At 43.2% G+C, this 21,136-nt stretch overlaps 1 protein-coding gene across 1 annotated transcript; it reads right to left on the bottom strand.

Moving 5' to 3' along the window:
* Positions 1 to 696: 696 nt before the first annotated feature.
* Positions 697 to 19,693, bottom strand: TMPRSS11E (transmembrane serine protease 11E). Its single transcript, XM_042049929.1, has 10 exons — positions 19,591 to 19,693; positions 11,517 to 11,640; positions 10,201 to 10,316; positions 9,712 to 9,779; positions 8,030 to 8,193; positions 7,005 to 7,043; positions 5,750 to 5,930; positions 5,258 to 5,523; positions 4,231 to 4,373; positions 697 to 3,784 (listed from the first exon to the last, which is right to left on the bottom strand). The coding sequence occupies exons 2-10, from the start codon at positions 11,626 to 11,628 to the stop codon at positions 3,623 to 3,625; spliced, it is 1,251 nt and encodes a 416-aa protein (XP_041905863.1). The 5' UTR covers positions 11,629 to 11,640; positions 19,591 to 19,693; the 3' UTR covers positions 697 to 3,622.
* Positions 19,694 to 21,136: the final 1,443 nt, after the last annotated feature.

The following is a 21,136-nucleotide window of genomic DNA, read 5'->3' as shown; positions in this document are numbered from 1 at the left end:
CTTGTTTGCAAGAAGGCTGACAAGCTCAGAAAATTGACCCATGATGCCAAAAAGTACCTGACCATATGCCTTTCTAGTCTACTCTTCCACAGGACAAAGCTCTGGCTTTGTTGCTGCAGATAAGCAGACAAAACCTGCTCAGCCCTTGCTCTCACAGCCATAGCCTACTGCATTTCCCATACTTAAAGGGGAGAGAAGGATGCCAAGCTTGCCCATGGAGAAGCCTGAAACTCACCCAGTGCTGCAGATGCTCATGCTTAAAGCTGAGCAGCTGCAGCCTCCCAGATTTTGCAAGCAAACTGTGTAGCATCTCTGCCTCTTCAAGGCAGCAGGAAGACAGTGCCTTATCCTCCGGCTCCTCTCTATTGAGTTGAAGCAGAGCACCACCAGCTGCCAAGAGCTTAAGGCTCTTGTACAATACGATTCACCCTCTAGTGGATGACACAGGACCTGTTTACTTGCACATAAATTTGGGTAACTGCTGGTCAGGTGGGTAAATTCTATCCTAGTCTGGATGATATTTTGCTCATCTAACAGCTTCTAACAATCAAAAAAAAGCCAGATGATTAAGCCTACATAAAAGCCAGCGCATAAATCCATGGTATAGGATCAGGGTAACGTTCTAAAACAGAGGACTCTCCAACTTACAGTTGCTTACTCTGATGCAGGAAATTAGTAAATACATTAAACAGAAGGTAAATTTAACAGATTTTATTAAATTTACATATAAATTACATTCCTGTGTGTCATGCATGATTGTATCTTTAGATACATCCCATTCTGCTTTGAGTGAAGACAAGGATGACATCAGTGTAGTTTTGCCACAAGTAAGGGATTCAGGCCCATCACATCCAAGCATACCAATACTCCCTTGAATGAAGTCTGCTCTTTTAAATGCTCTTGATAGTCACCATTTGTACTGCTTTGCAGCACCAAGAGGCCTCAGAGCATGTAAACTACATTGCTTCCAGAAGAAGCTGGAACAGAAATTTCCAGATGCTATAAGGAGAAACTCTACAAAGTAGTCTAAAATAAAGGCTTCCAAAACATACACCATGTAGATGCCAGGTTCTCTTCACCCCACTCCTCCTGGCTGCACTGTGCTGACACTCAGCAATAAGGTAGATCAGGTACTGTATCTCTACAAGGAGATCCTCAGAACTGGCAATTCCTTAAGCAAATGACAAGTTGAATTTTTCAGCTTTGTGTGCGCCACTTTGGAGAATGAGATTTACTCCAACCCTTGATACAGAGCTAAATGTTTATGGCTTTCTGATCTAGTACCATATAGAAGCACAATTGGAAAGGTCACAGATTCAAAATAAATTTTTTGGACATCTATTTCTCTGTTTTGGGGAATCGGTGAGAAAGTTGGTATTTGCAACCCTAAAAATATGAACTGTGCAAGTTACAATGAAATCCAGTGGATAGGGAAACCATTATGCCCTTTGAAAACCCAAGCCTAAAGTGCTTTGAGAACTGAAAATCCATCGTATTTTGTAATGATATTTATGAAGAAAAGTATAAAATTATATTCACCATCCTGGTAAGACACTTGCTACAACCAAGAAAAAAATTTCATATATATTTGTCATATATCAGTTTTAAGCTTCCTCTAACAAGTAATATACACCAAAGACATTTTCAGCTGAAGAGGCTGAAATGAAATTTGTTAGGCTTAGACCCATGGAACCAGTCTGACCGTGTTTATTCCCTATGTAGAAATTAAACCACCAAGTTTGTTTCTGAAGCTCACAACATTCCACAAGAAAAGTTCCTGGAGGAAAAAAAAAATTAAGTGCCAGGTGTACACAAGTATAGAATACACAACTGCAGACCTTCTCTGGGCTTCCAACTATTCCAGTACCTCCAGTGAGGCTCTAGAAAAGCATGGTTCTCTGTACTGACAAACAGATCACAGGACACGTAATCAAAATACTTCTGTTATCACTGCTCTGGAGGGATCGCTGCTCTGGCAGCACTGGCAGCGAGCTGCACAGTCCAGAGGGGATCCCTGAACTGTCATTGACTTCGCCAGCTGACTGGTGCTCAACTTGAACAACACTGATCCTAAGACTGATCACTAAGGGCCCATTCCCCCCAGCCCTTCTAACTGAGAGCATGCTGAAAGCCTGCTGTTTGCCTTTTCTAGCCTGGCATAAGATTCTTGCTTGCTTGCCATGCTGGACCAGCTCCGAGTCTTGGCAGTGTGGCCAGTATCTCCTCTGCTGAGTTCTTCCTCTTCTGAGCACAGAGGGAGAAGAGAGCAGTTGAGTGGCTCATTATCCAGCAATTAAGTCCACAGCACTTGCTGTTGTGCGGATCAGGATCCACATGAGGTGTTGGAGACCTTGCAGACACACCAAGGAGAGCATCCTCACCAAGAATAGGCATGTTCTTCTGCTGGGTTGTAGAAAGCATTGGATATCTACCTGGCTGACAGAAACATGGGCTCCTGAAAACATGAAGTCAGAGAGAATATGAGGTTTGTGTGGTTGAGATCAAATCAGTACGCTACAGTCTGGCAATGCAACACAGGCAATCCTTACTTTCTGTGAGGAGAGAGAGATCTTTACGTAAGATTTCTGGGCCTGTCAGAAGTTCTGCCCTGCTCTGAAGGAGAGGGGAATTTCCACTGTAATGCAAAAACTTTTTTTTTTTTTTTTTTAATAGGATGCAGCTAAAGATGCACATATAAAATTATAAAGACTTGAGAACAGCATTCACAAGAATAAGAAGTTTAAGAAGTTTTTTTTGATGATGGTCATACTAAGATTGTTACAATCATCCATCCTGCACAAAAGGCAAAGGACTTTTATTCAGAAAAATACCCTCTGGAAAGATAAAAATGGAAATTAATCCAGCCAAATATTGTGCTATGACAACAGACTGGTATAAACATAAAGTGGTTTTTGGTCTTAAGTCCAGCAATCACTCCCGTGGCAAATGCTGTGGTAGAGGCTGTTTATATGAAGCGATGAGCGGGCATACTTTCACTTGTTCAAAGAAGGGGGATGCAAGCTGGTGTTTTCCTTTAATTTCTTTTTCAGGCAAGGAAAAATTCTCTATTCACTTAAGTAACAGTCTGATGTTAGGAACCAGAACTTCTCTAAGCCATCTTCCATTCTTCATTATAGTACACTCCCTGGAATGATGCAGGAGAAAGCTCAAGAATTCAGAAGTACAGCAGCCTTGCTGGATTGTAGCTTGTCAATAGGTAGGGCCTTGTGAGCACACAGCAAATGGATGGGCCAGGTTTCAGTTATAGCTTGTCTTGGATGCTGGTAGATGATTGTTTGGGCTCAAACATTTTGTTTGGGTATAAAAGCTGGGACCGAGACATGTGGCCACGGAGAAAAAAGGGTCAATATATTGCATATAGACAAAAGGCAGTTGTCTCTCTCACAGACTACTTCCTGAACAAACAACTGTCACATGGATCAAGTCCATTCCTGTCTGGCTGTAGGCCAAAGCAGTTTCAAATCCTCGACTGCTCCAAGCTTACAGGTACTTTATACATGACCACAAGCTAAGCCAGCAGTTGCTTAGAGGGTGACCACAGAGCAGGATGTGTCAGAGGAATAGCTGTACACAGCCCACAAAACTTAACTATCTCCAGGTTTCAGATGCCCGTTTTGGAGTGGATCCAGTTTCGATAGTAAGTAACTCGTGTGTACACTCCTGGTTTATTTTGCTTGCCACATTCATCTCCCCAGCTCACTATTCCCACAAGATACCAGATTCCTCTGGAATTCGCATGCACCAGTGGCCCACCAGAGTCACCCTAAGGAGAAAAATGGCAACAGACAAAAAAAGTAAGCAGTGTTCACCTCACTAATGAACTCAAATTCTCAAGTTCTTCTGTTCAACTGGCAGGTATTTTTCTCTAGACCTCAGCTATAATTCATATAATTCTCTAGACTCAGCTATAATTATAATGTAATAAGTTCTACACATTTTACTGACAAGACAGAAGCTCACAGCCTATGTCTAATCCAGTCTCTCCCAGTCCACACCCTCACATCTGCATTCTCTCACTTGTGCATTGTATATAAACCACATGCAAACTGAAGTGCAGACTTCAGCCCATGAGCCATGAAGGTCTTCATTTGTATCTATCAAGATACTGAAACTCAAACTTAAGATTGCCCAAAGTACATTTTATTTCTAGAAAACATCACCTTCCACCCCAGCTATTTCCTTTTTACTACTGCCTATATAGAGACTTACCTGGCAAGCATCCACCTGCCCCTCCAAGTATCCAGCACACAACATTCCAGGTGTTATCGCTCCACCGTACACTTGTCTCCTATTACAAACCTCAGTACTTATAATCCTCACTTCCGCTTGTCGAAGCTGATTAACACTATAGCCTAGAAGGAGAAGTGGCATTAGAATTTGCAGACAGCGTAGGCAACACAAAAAACTCAAAGATTAGGAGTAGGCAAATTTTCCTGCTGCTTTTCTGCCATCACAGGCATTTAAGGGAGCTACCCAGACAATGTCTCAGGAATAAGAAAGTTCCCCCACCACCAAAGTCCTTAACTTATTCCCAAATATAGCTCCTATCTATCTTTCATCATCACCAGATGCTCTTTGACATAATGGACAAATGGATTTTTGTATGTATTTCAGTGTTGAATTCAACTGTAGGGTACATGGTATGTCCTTCCTATCATTGAAAAGACCCATTTGGTTAACTGCAGCATAGCTTTGGACAATCGCTACACATACCAGGGATCTCCCATGGAAAATAACCTGTACAGTTCAGTGGCTCTCTGAGCAGATAAATCTACAAGCAGATTTATAGTCCCATCATCTCTACCCTCAAGGACATGGACTAATTTGAAAGAAGCTCTCTCAAATCACTGGACAAGGCCTGGTTTATGACCAAAGAGAGAATAACTGATGAAAATTGTCATGGTGCACCTATGAAAAATCTGAATAGCAAAAGAACGCATGTCAGAGCTAAACGCAGAGGGACTGGAGAACAGAATGTATTCAACTAGCACTGTGTGTGCAGCAACTAAGAAAAGCTGCTCTTAAAAATCCCGTAAGACTAACCTTCCCCCCATTTCCAATCCACTGGCTGAGCCAGAAAAAAAACCAGCTAACTAAGTCTAAACGTATCTCATTAGGACACACACCTATTAAACACCAAGTGGAAGGAATTTAAAATTAAAAAAAACCCATAAAACTAACATCAGTCATCCCAGGAACATGTGTGACAGGGCACACGGAGGCAAGAGACACCCACCATCATTCTCCAAAGCTCCCCAGCCAGTGACAAAACAGGAAGTGTTGTCTGGGAAAATGTGAGATGCTTCAGGAAGGCAGACACTGTGCACATCACTTGTGAACTCAATAGCAGAGGCAAGTTCCACAACAGCCACATCATGTTCATGATCAAGGAGAAAGTCACTGTATCTTTCATGAACAATAATTCTCCGGACAAATTTTTTCTGTTTTGGAGGTCTCAGCAGAATTCCAAAGCTGGCAGTCCACCTCCGAGGATCTCTTACTCTGTAAGATATTTGAGGTTATGCCAGAGCCACACAAAACAAGATCCTTAAGGGAGCTTAGCTCTCTCTTTAAGCATCAAAAAGCAATGTGACCAGGTTTGCCAAAGGGAAGGAGAAGAGTCAAACTTCATTATCTTTCAGCAGGTACAGATATTAGAGGGTCACAAAAGGTCAGAGCACCCAAGAGTCCTAAGGCCTGTAGGATCAGAGAGGTGCTGATGACTTACCCTCTAAAGCAGTGGGCTGCAGTCACCAGCCAGGTGTTACTGATGATTGATGCACCACAGCGATGGCTCCCATCGAGCTGAATACTGGCCTGCCATGGCCATTCTCCCTCCCGTGCACGCTGCCCACCAGTTATTCTCTCCACTCCTGTGAAGGAGAATGCCTGTCTTCGTATCCCGCAGCCTGTCAAAGAGAAGACAGCTCTGCTTTAGCTGATTGAAGGCCTTCGTGGCTTCAGGCAGAGGCGTAACAGGGCAGGAGTCTCTGTCAAGAGACAGCCCTCACCTAAAGCAAGGAAACCAAGTGCCATGGTAATAAGTGTCTCAGGATAGATGCAGGGTAAACAAAGAAGTTTGGTTGAAGACTCAGTACTTTTTCATTAAGCCAGCTTTCAGACACACAAGCCCATATGAACTCCCATGGGACCTGAAGGCTGTGTATCTGAGACGCTGAAAAAAAATGAGATTTCATCAGGTCGCCTCCAGATTAGTCTTGGCAGCAGCAACAAAAATATAGTATCCTCTTCTCAACAATTTACTTACAGCCACTGTGCCAACAATCAGGTATTACCCAGCTGAAAAAAGTTAGATTCAAACCAGTTAATTCTCAGAGGCCTTTTGAAGATGGAAAGCTAACATGCAAAGTCTTCAAGACTGTGCAGGGGACTGATGGAGTGCCCTGTGAGGGTACTTATACTGTCTCCCGGTTGCCAGAGAAGCTTTAAGACATCAGGGGGGAGCACAACAGGAGAAGGAATGAGAATCTGCCACTCTCCAGGGCTGTGCCACTGCCTTACTCTCAGTGTGGACAGCTCTTCTCCCTCTGCCACCCTCTGGCCTTTCCTTAAAGTTTAGCTCAAATCTGACAGACATCTATTGCCAAATCTTTATTCAGGGAGGAGGGGGAAGGAGGGAAAGTTTTTTGAAGGATTCCAGCAAGAATCATGGCCCACAGCAAAACCACAGTCCTGCAAATTTGCTAACAACAGCTCACTACATGTCCCTACTTCCAACCACCAACATTAAAGCAAGTGCTTCCCACCACCAAGCCAGAATGCTTGATTCTACAAATATATAGAGCCAGTAAGACTGCAAGGAAATGAGCTGAAGTCTTCCCTGGCTTATGCACTGTCTACTGCTCTAGTATCTACAAAAAAATTCTGTTTCCAACTTGTATCACGGAAGTATAAGGATTTTGTAACCATAGAACCCCTAGCACCATGTATCTGGACATTTCTAGAAAAGCATTTGTACTTACAGTTGTTTAAAAGGTTGTCTCCCTTTTCCTTGTTCAACTCTGAAATGAAAAGCAAAGACTACAGTAAGTATATCTCATATACTCCATGATCGAGCCCAGACTCTTGCCCTGTACCCAGGAAAACACAAATTAAATGGCTTGCATTGCTACCTGGAGTGACATTACAAGAAGAAGTAATTTGCTCTGTTGGAGAAGTTTGGTTAAGCCTCTGTTCCTCACTGAAAGTATAAGGCCACAGGATGCACCTTTCTTGCCTTAGCTCAGAGCTAACAAAAGCAGCAGATGACTGCAAGTGAGTCCAAGTTACATCTACATGTACAACGTTCACAGCCACCAGCAAATGCCTACAGGCCTTTGTTCAGGTTTAGTGTGGCGAGGTGGTCAAAAGTGTCTCCACAAATCCTCAGTGCTGGGATTGACTGAAGGTAAACTGCAACATTTCTAATTTCTTTCCTACAAGAACCCCTCTGTCAGAGTCTGATGGCAATCCATGACAGATTCATGGAAGAGGATTACTGCCCAGGGATCCTCAGGATCTTGTTATGGACACTTGCTACAGCAATCTGTCAAATAATCAAAGGAAATGGCAGAGGGTAGAGAAGGGAACCACCTCAGCCTTCCATTTTTTAATGGCTTGAGGACTCTGCATTTCAGTGCCTGGTGATAAAGGTTCTTATTCAATTTACTGTGCGCCTTAAAGCAGTTTGTGAACCCCTGGTCACAAAGTTGGGCCTTTTTTGTTGAATTGAGGGGGACTATCTCATTCAACACAACTAGGTCACACAGGGAAAGCCTATGATGCACAGAGAAGAGCTCACACTCATAAATCAGTACCAATATGTTTTAGTTCTTTCCATGCTCCATCTTTCAACTTCCCAGGCTGTCAGCCTAACAGACGATTTTGAGATAAAAAAAGAAAACAAGAATAGCCCATATTTGCATACTAAGGTGAAATTCATTACACTAAGAACAGCAAAGTGTGAGGAACAAATTCCAAGCTGAAAACACAAACCTAAGGCACTTGCCTGTGAGTCTAACAGTAGACTGGTCAACATTCAGGTATGTCGAGGTTGCTTTCAGTCTTCTGAGTAACACACGGTTGACTTGACCCCAGGTCGTTGCTTCACTGTCAGCAGAGGGAAATTTAAATACCAGAACAACAGATGCAAGCACTCCACCAGGATCTGGGCTACAAACCAACAAAAACAAATGGTGTCGTTCTCTTCACCCACTAATGCTCCTGGTTCTGCTTTGCACTGCCTGCCTTCTTTATAAGTGAACAGGTCTGGTCTGCACAGATGTCTAGAACAAATAGCATGGCTGTGCTCTAGTAAAGGAAGATGATGACATGTCAGCAGGCAGCAAAAGCTTCTTGCTATGACAATGATCAGAGGGAATTTTCTGGGAACTGTTATAAGCAGTAGAGCTGAGAAGCAAAGAAGGGATCACTTTCTTTTGCCTCCACAGAGGTCCTTATTAGTAGGACACAAATGTCGGTGGGAAAAATACAGCAAACTAAAACCCTTCAACAGATATCCAGCAGGCCATTCCTAACAGCCATTCAAAAGATCCAGTTAGAAAAGAAGTTAAAAAGGTCTTTTGGCATTTCTTTCCATTTAGGTCACTTGTCCATTTCTTGGCCAGTTAGATCCATTGTGTTTAGATACAACATTCTCAATAGCTTGAGGTCACTTACTCACACCATAAAATATTGGGCTCAATATTTTAAACTAACAGTCTAAAAAAAAACCAACTGAAGCTTTGAGGGAAAGAGAGCAGAGATGCAGCTAAGATGTTCCAGTGCCTAGTTGTACAAAGTATCTGTAGTGAAAACAAGTTTGGAAGAGATCAGCCTAAAAGGTGTAAAGAAGTCACTTGGACTCTAGCTCCCAAGCTCTGCAATTTTTCTTGATGTACACTGTGGAAGGCTTGTGGAAGAAAGCAGCATCAGAAAATGATGTAGAAGCATATTACTCATTCCATCTAGAGACAAGTAAAGGCAAAAAATCCCAGAAGTGTTGTGACGGACATTCGTGGGAAGTCTGGCATTTTTTGCTATCTAGGGAAAAATATTCCACAGCAGAACTGAGCCTTATAGAAGTACAACTCCAAAATAAAGTAACATGGAGGAGAGGGAAGCAATTGTTCTTACCACTAAGAGTGATACATAATTACTGCAGAGGAAAGATTTTCATCTCTCACATAGAACCCTCTACTATATCCATGTCTTTGTTCCCTCCTCTATATCTATGTATCTCACAGTGGAATAATTTATTCCTTCAGACCTTTTCACAGAGGGAGGAGAATGGTCATCTCCTACTGTACACCATGCAGAGGGGTAAGCACCAGCCTGAGCTTCCACAGGAAGAAATAAGTGTGAAAAAGATCTTATTCTGCATCTCTCAAGCTGTTAGCTAGCAGTGAAGATGAGGATCACCCAATAATCCAGTTACTGTTACACAAACAACTGGTGTACAGGTAATCAATCTGCAGAAGTATAAGGCCAAACTTCTCTTCCTTGCTGACCTCTGAAGGTAAGTGAGCCCTCAGTTGTGAGCACTGGAGGATGGTAACAACCAGACAAGGCTTAGTCACCCTGCTGGTGTAACCCAAGCATAAGCAGCCAGGAACGCTCCATATGGCCAACAGGTAGGAAGAAAAGGTATTTATCACATCCCTGCTTATTCCTGGCCTTCACATTACTTACCTTAGACTGACCACATGGGACCTGATGTATCTTTTACTTAGAAAGGACCCCTTGAATATTTCAGATATCTGTTAAAAGAAAAGAGTGTGTTAAAATGCAAGTGCAATAAGCACATGCTTTCACAATATAACAGTCTCATGAGCCTCTGAAACACAAGAAAATGCCTTCAGATCTCCACCTCTACACCAAAGCTACCAGTAAATTTCCATCAGAGGATGCAGATCCAAAATAAACAGCTGAGTTGTCTGACTTCACTGTCCATTCTGCTCTGTTGTTGCCAGTTCCACCACAAGGTGTCTGGAACAGACAGCACCTGTGCTTACCATCTGCTTGTGTGCACTCGTCTATGCATCTTTGACCCACAAGAGCAAGGTGTGAAAGGTAAGGCCAGCCATGTAGGAATGAGGCACAATCACCTCTATTTCCAACCACACAATTGCAGAACTCTTCACCACAGGTCCAGTGTAAACAGAGAAACTTTTAGTTTACCATGGTTTCAATATCTTCGCTTAGGTTCCTGAACTCCTCCGTAGTTTGCCTTTTGTACTGAGGACTGTAGTCGACATTGGTGATTAAGAAAGATGCATTGTAATATCTGTCTTGATCTAGAGACAAGAAAAAAAGAGGAAAGGTAGCTCATCATCTTTAGTACAATTCAAATATGCATGGTATCTCACAGAACATGACACAAGCAAGGGTCCCAGGCTCTGGCAGCAATCCTGTCAGCTATGAAATTACAGCTTTAGCAGCACTTTGGGAAAAGGGGGTTCCAGACCATCCTGTTGCTTCATGGACCCTCTAGGGGCTCATTTCTTCTTTGAGGACCATCCCAAGGAGCTCTAAATTACACCCACTACAACATTTGCCTGGGGTCCCTCTTCTTGTTGGCCTGAGGTCAGACGCATTGACTCCTCCCTAGCTGCACGCTGGCATGTCCCTGCCTCTCTGAGAGAGGCACATGGGGCAGAGCTGTTTGCATCCATTCAGCAGTCGGGTTAAGATCTGGTTCTTGAGTGAATGGCGGAGAGGGGCCCTGTAACACAGAGCTGGCAAAAAGCAAAGCTGAGCTGTAGCTCTGCCACTGCTCCTTCCTGTGTCCTAGTGCAAGCCACAGCTTCATCAACTTTTGGCAAGCTGAGATGGCAACATGATTCATTCCATTCCAGCAGGAAAGCATTTAAAAAAACTCACACTGGTACCTCAGAGACTGGGAATGGAATGACTCAACTTCATTCATGAGGCAGGTGACTGGGAATGGAATTAATTGCCTTCAAGTCACGAGCCATTGTGGTTGGACTTGGTGACCTTAAAGATCTTTTCCAACTTTAAGGATTCTGTGATCTGCTACTGAAACTGGGCCCTTGGCAACCAGAACTGAGTCCTGGGCTCTGAAAAGCCTAAACCTCTGCCCTCTCTCTTTCTGGAATATTCTCAGCTAGAGGGGTCGGGCTGAGTTTCTGTAAAAACGCCACTCAAGGCTAAACTTACAATGCATAGCCTGAATAGTAGATACACCTCTGGCTTATACAGAAGACTGCTATCCTTTGGTCAGCCATGGATACCAGTGGAGACACCAGGGCAAAAAACAAGAAGAGGGTTAAAACTGAAATCCCTGCTTCAAGTAAAGCACATTTCAAGTATTCTTATGGATTCAGACCAATTTATATCTCAAATAGCATTTAGAAAGTTCTTATGTGAGTTCTATTCCAGGGGCAAATTGCATGCCTAAATCATCAGGCAAGACCAAAGTAGCAAGTGAAACAGATTCCTGAAGGCTTGTGACAACAAAATAGTGGGGCATTTACCGTGGCACAAAAGAAATGTAATCAAGCCAATGATGAGGGCTAAGCCTACTATCACCGACACAACAATGACGGCGATCTTCCATGGCTCCATACGCCTTATTGCTCGGTCCATCAGGATCACTGCCTGTATTGAAAAAAACAAAATGGAGAAATTCAACTCTAGTACAAAGACAGTAGTACATCCTGAGTGTAATCATATCTGGCACAGCTTAGCTCAGCTGAAAAACCCCACAGAATGAGGTAGGTTGGGAAGGACCTCTGGATTCTGAGGGTCTGACTGTTTAAACTAGGCCCCACTAAAGCAGGTTGCTCCAGGTCTTGTCCAGTCAAGTTTTTAGTACCTCCAAGGAGAAAGATAACGCAGTCTCTCAAGATCTCTGGTCCAATCACTGCCCATTCACATGGCAAAAGCTTTTCCTTTATATTTAGTCAGATTTTCCTGTGTTCTAACTTGTCTCTGTTGCTTCACATATATCCTGAGAAAAAGTTGTGTAGGTATTGCTAGTAGAGACAATTTAACTTCCAGAAATATTACACAGATTTCAGGTGCAACCGACTGCCCACACAGGCACTTAAACTGAATATAAATGTAATAATTCATGACTGATGAAATAACCTCTGCTCCAAGGATACTCTAGGCAACCAGATATGCCACATAATACACAGCTTTGGTTATTTTTAGTTGGTATGAGTAGTAACATTTATTGAGTCCCTGCAGGGCCTGGGGCTTATTGCTCCAAAGCCACGCATACATTGAAAGAGACCACATCCTGTCTCCTGCCAGACAATTTATAGAGAAAGAGGTACTTGTGTGTAAACATGACATGGCAACAAGATTCAGACTTAGTAACTTTCTGAAAGCCAAGAGCAGACCTGTAAAATGGTTGAGAACTTGACTCACACATGGACAAAGGCACAGAAGACTTTTTCCTCCACTTATGTCCTCCAGTGCAGCATTAAGCGACAGAACACTAGGAAAAGTGCATTTTTGCGCATGCCCTTGGTAGCTTTATTGTAGGATGATGCAAAACCTTAAGAACAATTATTAAAGATCCCCAGTAAATCCACAACACACTATGTGGTAATTGTCATGCCACACACTGAGTCTCCACAACATGGTCTGCATTAGTACAAGGTATCAGAAAAACACCTGAGATAATCTCTCAGGTATCTTGGAGTGACAAATGGCAGCAGCCAGCCCTGGGGAGGAGGACTGGCTGGCTATTCACCATGCTGCTTTACACCCACTGATCCATGCTTGTATTGCTGTGAACCAGACACACTAAATGCTGTTTTCCCCTTTTCAGGCCTATGGCACAGTCATTTCAGAGCAACATCTGAGAAGATGGAGGCAGGAAGAGAGAATGAGTCTTTGCAGTTTTTCCGACTACAAGGTGGAAAAGAAGAAATCACAGTGAAAGTAGAGCAGGTTACCAGCAGAGGCTCCATCTCAGGAAATGAGCTGAGTGGGTAGATGAACAGTGAAGGTGAGGGTCTTGTGCACAAATCCAAGACAGCAAAAGACAGTGAAGTCTTGGGAGACTTCCCCAGAGTGGGAAGAGGGGGATGGTGTTATACCCTCTGCTCTGATGGGAAGAAAACCAAGTAAAGCCACAAGCAAGAAATGGAAAGCAAAACAAACAAAAGAAAAAAAAAAAAAAACCACAGATCAGCCCTTCCACTACAGAGGAAGGACCTGACAAGTCTGCAGATGGCAAGGGTGTATTCAGCAAGTGACACGGAAGTTGGAACAACTTAAAGTTTAATCTCCTCATATAAAAGCTTGGTTTTGGCTAGTGAGAATGCTATCAGGCATCTCAGTCCATTACTTAAGAAGGGAAGCAGGCAAATTTTTTGCCCATTCAAACAGGTGGCATACCTGAAAGAAAAAGTTAAAACAGAGGAGCTTCAGACAGCATCACAACTGCAGGTAGTCACAAGCAGCAGCTTAGTGTTACCAAAATACACAGGAGAGGTGAGCAGGATCAAGTTTTCTGCTTCAGTCACATGCTGTGGAGAAACCAAATACTTCTCCTTCTGTTGTTCCTACTTTACTGGGGCAAAGTTCTGCTCTGGCAATGAACAGCCCAAGTTTCCCCCCACTAGACTGGCTCCATTTCCTGATGTTAAGGCTGTAGGGCAGTTGGTAGGAGTCTGAAAACCCAGGCTAGCCAAGATTACTTTCTTTGCAAACTTCAAGTTGCAATAAACGCATAAATAACACCCACTGGAACTCAACTGGCTCCACTGAGGCCTTGACTTCTCACCATCTAGACCTTCACTGGATACCTATCCATCAGCTCTGAGGGTGTAACAGAAAAAGAGATTCAGAAAAAAACCTAAAACCAGTGGAACTGTTCTGCCTCAGTTTCTTCAATATGCTGCAGCCTTCCATGGAACACTCCCATACCCATCTCACAGCCTTTCCCAGTCCCGGGGAATTACAGCATACCTCATGGGCAGTCAATTATTACCCTTGAGGGCAAGCCTCTTGGCTAATCAGAACAGCCCACTATGGCAACATGCCTCTGCCCCTCCTTAGCTAGCCACATCTCATGCTTGAAAAAAGCAGCTTTTGCATCTCACTTTGCTCTCCTCACTGGAGAGCTTTTGCTTCCAGCCTGAGCCCCTCCCGTCCATCTCAATCAGACTGGTTCCCTGTCCTGCAGCTGAACCCACTCCAGTGGGCTTCTACCTGAATGGTGATTGGAGCACCATGCTCTGGGCACAGAGAACACACAGCACAGCCCTGGCAGCATATGGCTCACTCTGCAGATATTGAGGCAACTTTATTCTTGGATCATAACTGCTGCATTTTGTGAACTGTATCCAGACAGATTTCCTCAAGACATGGCCTTATGCCAAAGCTACAAAAGCTTAAGATTAAAAAAACTGAGCATCTCCTTGCCTGTGAGACTCACGGTCTCAGAGACAGCACTATCCTTCCAACCATCTGTCTCTATTTCCTTTTTGTGCAAATACCAGCTACAGCAACAAACACTGGCAGCACAGACCCCCTTCTCCTCCAATGTTCCAGAATTGCTCGTTCTCCACCGGTCACACAGACTTGCAAAGGGAAACAGAAACCTTACGAAGTGCTGTAGTGCCGAGGAAAATGGAAACATGGGAGATGAAGAATAAAAGCCTACACCACTTCTAATGCTGATTTCACTTAAATTTGTTTTAAGAAAAACATTTCAAGCATTCATATCATAGAATCATAGAATGGTTTGGGCTGGAATGGACTCTTAAAAATCATCTAGTTCCAACCCCCCTGCAATAGGCAGGGACACCTTGCAGTAGATGAGGTTGCTCAAAGTCCCACCCAACTTGGCCATGAACACTTCCAGCTAGTGATCTGGCATCCACAACTTTTCTGGGCAACCTGTTCAAGTGCCTCACCACCTTCACAGTGAAGAATTTCTTCCTAGTATCTCCCCGGGAGCCTCCTCTTCTCCAGGCTGAACAGCTGCAATTCTCTCAGTCTGTCTTCACAGGAGAGCTGTTCCAGCCCTGTGACTATCTTCATGACTCTTCTCTGGCCTTTCTCCAAAAGGTCTGTGTCCTTCTTGTGTTGGGCTTATCCAGAGCTGGATGAGTACTCCAGTACCCTGCAAGAGCAGAGTAGAATCACCTCCCTCAAACCACTGGCCACATTTCTTTTCATGCAACCACGGTTGGCTTTCTGGGCTGTGAGTACACATTGCTGGGTCATATTGAGCTTCTCATCCACCAACACCCTCGAGGTGTCAACCAACATCCACATACAGGTAATTAATTTGTATATAGGATATACAGATTAAAACCAAAACAGTTTCCTCCCTTTAGCAGGATGTTTTTGACTTCCATCTTGCTAAGTAATAGAATAGGAAATAAAAAAATCTTTTGCAGTGGAAGCACCAAGACTCATCAACTCCCACAATGTACAGTTACCAGTATCCTTCAGCTGTAATGTCTGTGTGCAGGACCCAGCTCAGCAGCCCCCATGTTTTTTGGGGGGTTTTTTCTATTTTATCTCACAACTAGGTATGCCTAGCTCCGCTGAGACAGAGGCTAGGATGGTTAGTGAAAGACAGTTCTTGTTCAGGTTACATCCACTCAATGCACTCATTATGCATACAAATTACACCTCCAACAAGCTCTTCCCTTCCCTAGCCTTTTTGCTATCTTGCCACGGAGGGCAGGACTGTCGTGCTCTACCAGAATAACAACCTGACAGGGATTCCTGAGCTTGGGACATCCAGCTCCATAGTTATATAGTTTAGTGGCAGGTGGATCCCCCTGTTTAGGAATTAGACATGGTCTTCTCTGCACTCTAGTAACCAAGCAAATTCTGCTCCACCCAGCAACACTCGCTGGCCAGAGGAACACTGATCCCCTGCAGTGCTAATGAAAGCCTTCAACCATGGATGCATCCTTCCTTTCTTCTTGTGGCAAAGAGACACTGTTTAATAGACAGGTATTCTCCTCAGAAGATCCCCAATACCACAGGTGTCTGTGTGATGCCTTCTAGAGTCTGGTGTTTTGTATAGCCTCACATTTGTTTCCTTATATCACAGGCTTTGACTTTTTTTACTGCCCAAACTCCAGTAAGCTGCAAATTAACCCTTAGTGGGGCTGACAGGAGAATTCAGGTAACACCAACGCATTCACCCTCTAGCATGAATGAGAACTCACATCCTGCAGGAACAAACCTTAACAAGAGATCAGCAGCCAGGCTCCACTGGGAGACCTCGAAGGCCAAGTCCTCTCTGCTCTGAAAACTACCTCCTCATGGTCTATATCTGGCAGCTTTCAGTTTGCAGTGAATTAGTGAGAAGTTTCAAACCCAAGATCCTTTAGTTCAGTACAGACCTGCTTATCTTGGCAATATTATCAGTGAACATTAAACCTCCTCCAGCAATCCATGTTCTCATTTAAAACATGCGTCATTCCCAAGGGGCCCAAGATAATCCATGAAGACAGCAGCATCTCTCCAGTTCATATCACAGCTAATTTGGATCAGGAAGAGCAAACTCTTAAATCTCCTAGTTTACACACCTTGGCTCTGAGACAAAGACTGTGATCACTAAAAAGTTATTCTGTACTGAAAAAAAAAAAAAGCCAAATTTATGATTTTGAAAACAGCTATGTTTTCACAGAATTAAGTATTTAAAATACACTAAAGTTGTGTTTAAAGATATATTAAATTGAACCTCAGTACACTATACTTTAATAAGTGAAACACGGCAAAAAATAAAGATACATTGTTATTGGCACATTATGAAGAAGAGTTCTACTGAAATTTTACAGAGCTAAAATTGTCTGGTCTTCCTTGTGAAACCAACGAGAAAGCACATAGGATTTCAGGTTGGACTTCTGATCAGCCCCAAATGAATTCTTTTACCTTTGAATTTGGAACATTTACCCAAAAGCAAAAGACAAGCACAATACACAGGTGCCAAGCTGGTTTTCCTCTCTCATCCTGTACCAAACTCCCTAAAAGGTTACTGTATTCATTCATAATGCAAGTGATGCAAGTTCAGCTCCCACCTCTGCCTGACAGGATTTGATTCACTATATTGAGATTATCCATCTCTTCTGGTTGAGTTACTGTATGTTATCAGAAGCCTCAGCAAGAGCAATACCAGCAAACTGATCAGAAAGCATCTGTTCAGACAAGAAAAGAAAGTGTAACTTTATCACAAGGTCCTAGTCACTGAGCTTCTGGATAAGCAGGGAACAGCTACCCTGTTCTGTTTTACATATCAGTGCTTGATATTTTTTGGCTTCTTAGGCTAAGCCCTCATAGCACCCCAAATGAGATTTGCTTTTAGATTAATCTAAGCCATGTTTTCTGGCACCAGCTCTTTACTGAAAGTGTTTTGCTATATTCCACATAGAAGAAAACGTGCAACCTCTTCTATGTGATCTGCTGCTGTCTTCCTATAATGCATTTATTATTACATTTTTTATTATTCTACCCCTGCTAACTGATCATCCACTATTCTCAGAAGAGCCAGTGTCAGAGTTTGGGTGGCACATCTGCTGAGGAGGGTCTCTCCATATTTACAGCCATGACCAGTTTTCCCAGTTGATGGATTCAGGCACATGCCTACAATCACTCTTCCTAGAAATAGGACCTTCCACAAGACAACTGAACGGACCAATCTGCTGGGCTGGTGAGCGTGACTTAAAAATCCAGACCAGGTCCCTGAAGCTGTCTACCTTGGCAAGGTGGTCGGGAATGGCAGCAACTGAGATACATCTGACTTAGTCCAGGAAGACTGTAGAAAAAGCACAGAGGCACAATGCAAGACATGCTAATTTCACTCCCACCTTTACCACAAACAACCACCCCAACCTAGCATTCTCGTGTGCTCTTGTAGCACAGTCAGGACACACATTTCTAAAAGAATGGGACAACAACCTCAACTACTTTGAGAACTGAAGCAGAAGAAGCTAGTGCCTGCCTAAGTACTGCCAGACCCTTGTTTGGATGAGGTCAGTTACCTACCAGCCTCAATTACTCAATGTTTGGTATCTCCTAAAGTATTCTGATAGAATGAAAGACTTCCAAACACTGAAGGGATCTGCTGAGGGAAACCAAGTGTGCGTTCTTCTATGCGTCATACTGAATCAGCTTGATCTCCCCACACCCTTGAACATCCCACAAAAACAGTAGGTGCTGCATGCCACCCCTCTACAGTCAGATAAAGTATCAGTAATGTATTTGCCACTTACTAATTGAGCTCCTCCCCTTAACCATCCAATTTTACCAATGTCTTGCTGCTTCCCCAGAGCACACTTCAGTTGGGTAAAGACAACAGCTCCAAATACAGCTCTTGTCATTTCCTTCAAGATTTGAGGGCAGCATTGAGTCTGGGATGTCTTAACTTAGAGCTTCCCAGCAACTGTATCTGTGATGCCAAAATGCTGCTCATACAGGCTTCCTCGGTTATCCGATCACCTCTGCAATCAGCACAAAAGGTTTGCTGTTCCTTACTCTCTCATCCATTTTGCACATAACTGTTTGGAAGTTGTGACCTCTTTAATCGTTGGGATAGAGGTAGCCTCCTGTACCCCTACAACAATCTGTGGGATGTAACTGCAATGCCAGGGACTGAGATATCCTTGATCACTAAAATGTCTTTCTACGGTTGGCTGCCACAGCCAACATCTTGAGAAAGACAATCATGTTCTGAAACAAGCTTTAGCAGAAGTAGAAGGACTACTCCCTACATAAGGACTTACAATCTGCATGAACACTGAGAGACCATCTCAGTGTAAAGAAAATATTAAGTACGTGGCCACTGATTGCAATCAGTTTAGGATAAATTTCTGTAACTTTTACATCGTCTTTACCTCTCAGATTTCCCCTTCCAGCTGTGTTGGTCATAGACAAGTGTCTTGTTCTGTTAGCTTGGCAGTCACAGATTTTAACAATAGGTCTCTGCTTTCCAGCCTTCAAAAATAGCTCTGCCTGCCTCCCTTAGTCCTTCTTCGACTTTTGAAATCTACTCCAAAAGCAAGACACCACACAAGCAGTTACAGTCTCTGTGGGTTTTCAGTTTGGTTTTCATTCCAATGCAGGGCGGGCAAAATGTCAGGTGCCAGATTTGGTGTGTTTCCAAGCTGATTCTGCACAGATTAACACTTCACTGGCTGCATACAAAGTTCATGAAAATAAACAAAAGCACAAGAAGCTACTTTTACCAACTGTACTCCAGTCATCCTCTAGTTCAGCAGTTGTGCCTGCAACACATTCTAACCATGCTAGCACAAACGGTAGGTCAGTGTCTGGGCAGAGTGAGATGACTGTCACCTGCTCTCCACATAGGTCAACCTTGATTTGCCATACTGTGCTGTAGATGAGCTGGAGAATTCTCAGAAAATAAATGCATTTTGGGTGAGGAGAAAGGCTGAAATATCAGGAGTACTGATGCATGAAAGGCAAGCAAATCAGAAGCAAGCTCAGAACCAGTGCCATTCTCCCCACACCCTCAGTCAAAACTCGAACTGCCCAATAAATCTACACATGATGTATCCATGCTGCCCAAAATACCAGAACAAGCCAGAAGCTTGTGGCACTCACCTCTGGGTACCACCGAGAGGTCAGCAAGAAGACCTTCTCTCTGGGAGATGCACCGTTCTGAACACCACAACACACTGTGCAGCATCTCAGTGTAGACTTGAGGCTTTATCTCCCGAATTAAGAAAGGAAGGAGTCATAGGCAAGTCAGAACAAACAAGTCCAGCAAGTCTCAGTGACAGAGGCTTACCCAGTAGCATGATTCCTCCCCTAAAACAATAACAAAACACTTCTTTCATCACACCTTTCATCCAGGAATCCTGAAATCTTTTCAGAGCATTAGCTACACCCTGCAACACCCCAAATCAGAAGAGCCATGAAAATTTTGCAAGGACGCAGAGTTTATTTCCTTCTTTGGTATAATTAAGAGAAAATCAGAAATTGTGGGAAGGACCAATGCAAAAAGTTTTCATGTTCAAGAGACAATGTTTGGTCCTAGGCCAGGTATGGAGTTGACAAACTGATGTAGAATCAATTGTATGTGCCTCTTAACTCCCTTGAAGTTCCTTGAAATTCGTCATTTGGCCAGACAAGAACTTGCCCTCATAACAACAGCTAAATGCAGCTTTTCCATTCTTCTTTAACTCCTTAGACAATAAGTTTAATTGTGGTCACCTAGCTACGCACACACTTCTGTCCTGGAAAAATTCTTCTATGTCATAAACATTTGTGATATAAATATTTTCAGGTTTTCTAAATAAGAAGTTGTGCTAGTGACAGCAAGTTAGCTGGCAATCAGTCAGCACAAGCACAAACTCTAACCTAAAGTAACATTTCTCAACCTTCAATTTTAAGTTTTCTCAGTACCACTAAACTTACTAGAAGATGTATGTGACCACATAGTCTGACATACAGATTTGTTTCAGAAAGACAATAAAGAAGACAGACCTCCCAACAAGATACATGAGTGGCACATATTTTCTTCGCTTTGCTGCAATAAACTTTCTAACCTCTAGGAACTCTTTTCCTCCACCTGAATGACCTCTGTTTGACTCCTCTACAGCTCAGGGATCACCAGGTTAGTAACACGCTGATGCAAATACACCTTGCATGGCTGGAGCACTTCCTTCCACCTTACATCAAGTCCATAGCCAAGTAACAGGAAGACTGCCTTTTGGAGAATGCCAGCTTCTTTTGAATGAAGCGTGAGCTAAATATAAGCCTCAGCTTCTCGTAATTTGGATTCAGTCAATGTCTCAGCATAATTTATTACAAAACATGATGAATACAGTTGTTAATGACACATTTAATGTAATTGCTTCTCAATTCTTTAACTGGAAGCTGCATTGCCACCCCATATAGGAACACCTGAGTCAGTCCAGATGTGTAAGAGAAATGCAGTCAGAAGCCTAGCTAGAGGGTGACAATTTCCAGGGTAAAGTATCAAGTGTCACATGATTACCTGACCTGTGCGTAGGTGATGCAAAGACATTCATTCCAGGCACCCCATGTTCCTCAGATATAGAGCTCTGCCTTGTGACTTGATTGTGCCATAGGTGGAAGAATGTCCAACACAGAGCCCTCATGGCAATTCCTGCATAGTATCACC

Source organism: Corvus kubaryi, unplaced genomic scaffold (assembly GCF_017639235.1).
Source record: "Corvus kubaryi isolate FWS band 111438036 unplaced genomic scaffold, C.kubaryi_AGA036_p1.0 71, whole genome shotgun sequence".
NCBI lineage: Eukaryota > Metazoa > Chordata > Aves > Passeriformes > Corvidae > Corvus > Corvus kubaryi.
This window is presented reverse-complemented; position numbering and strand designations above follow the sequence as displayed.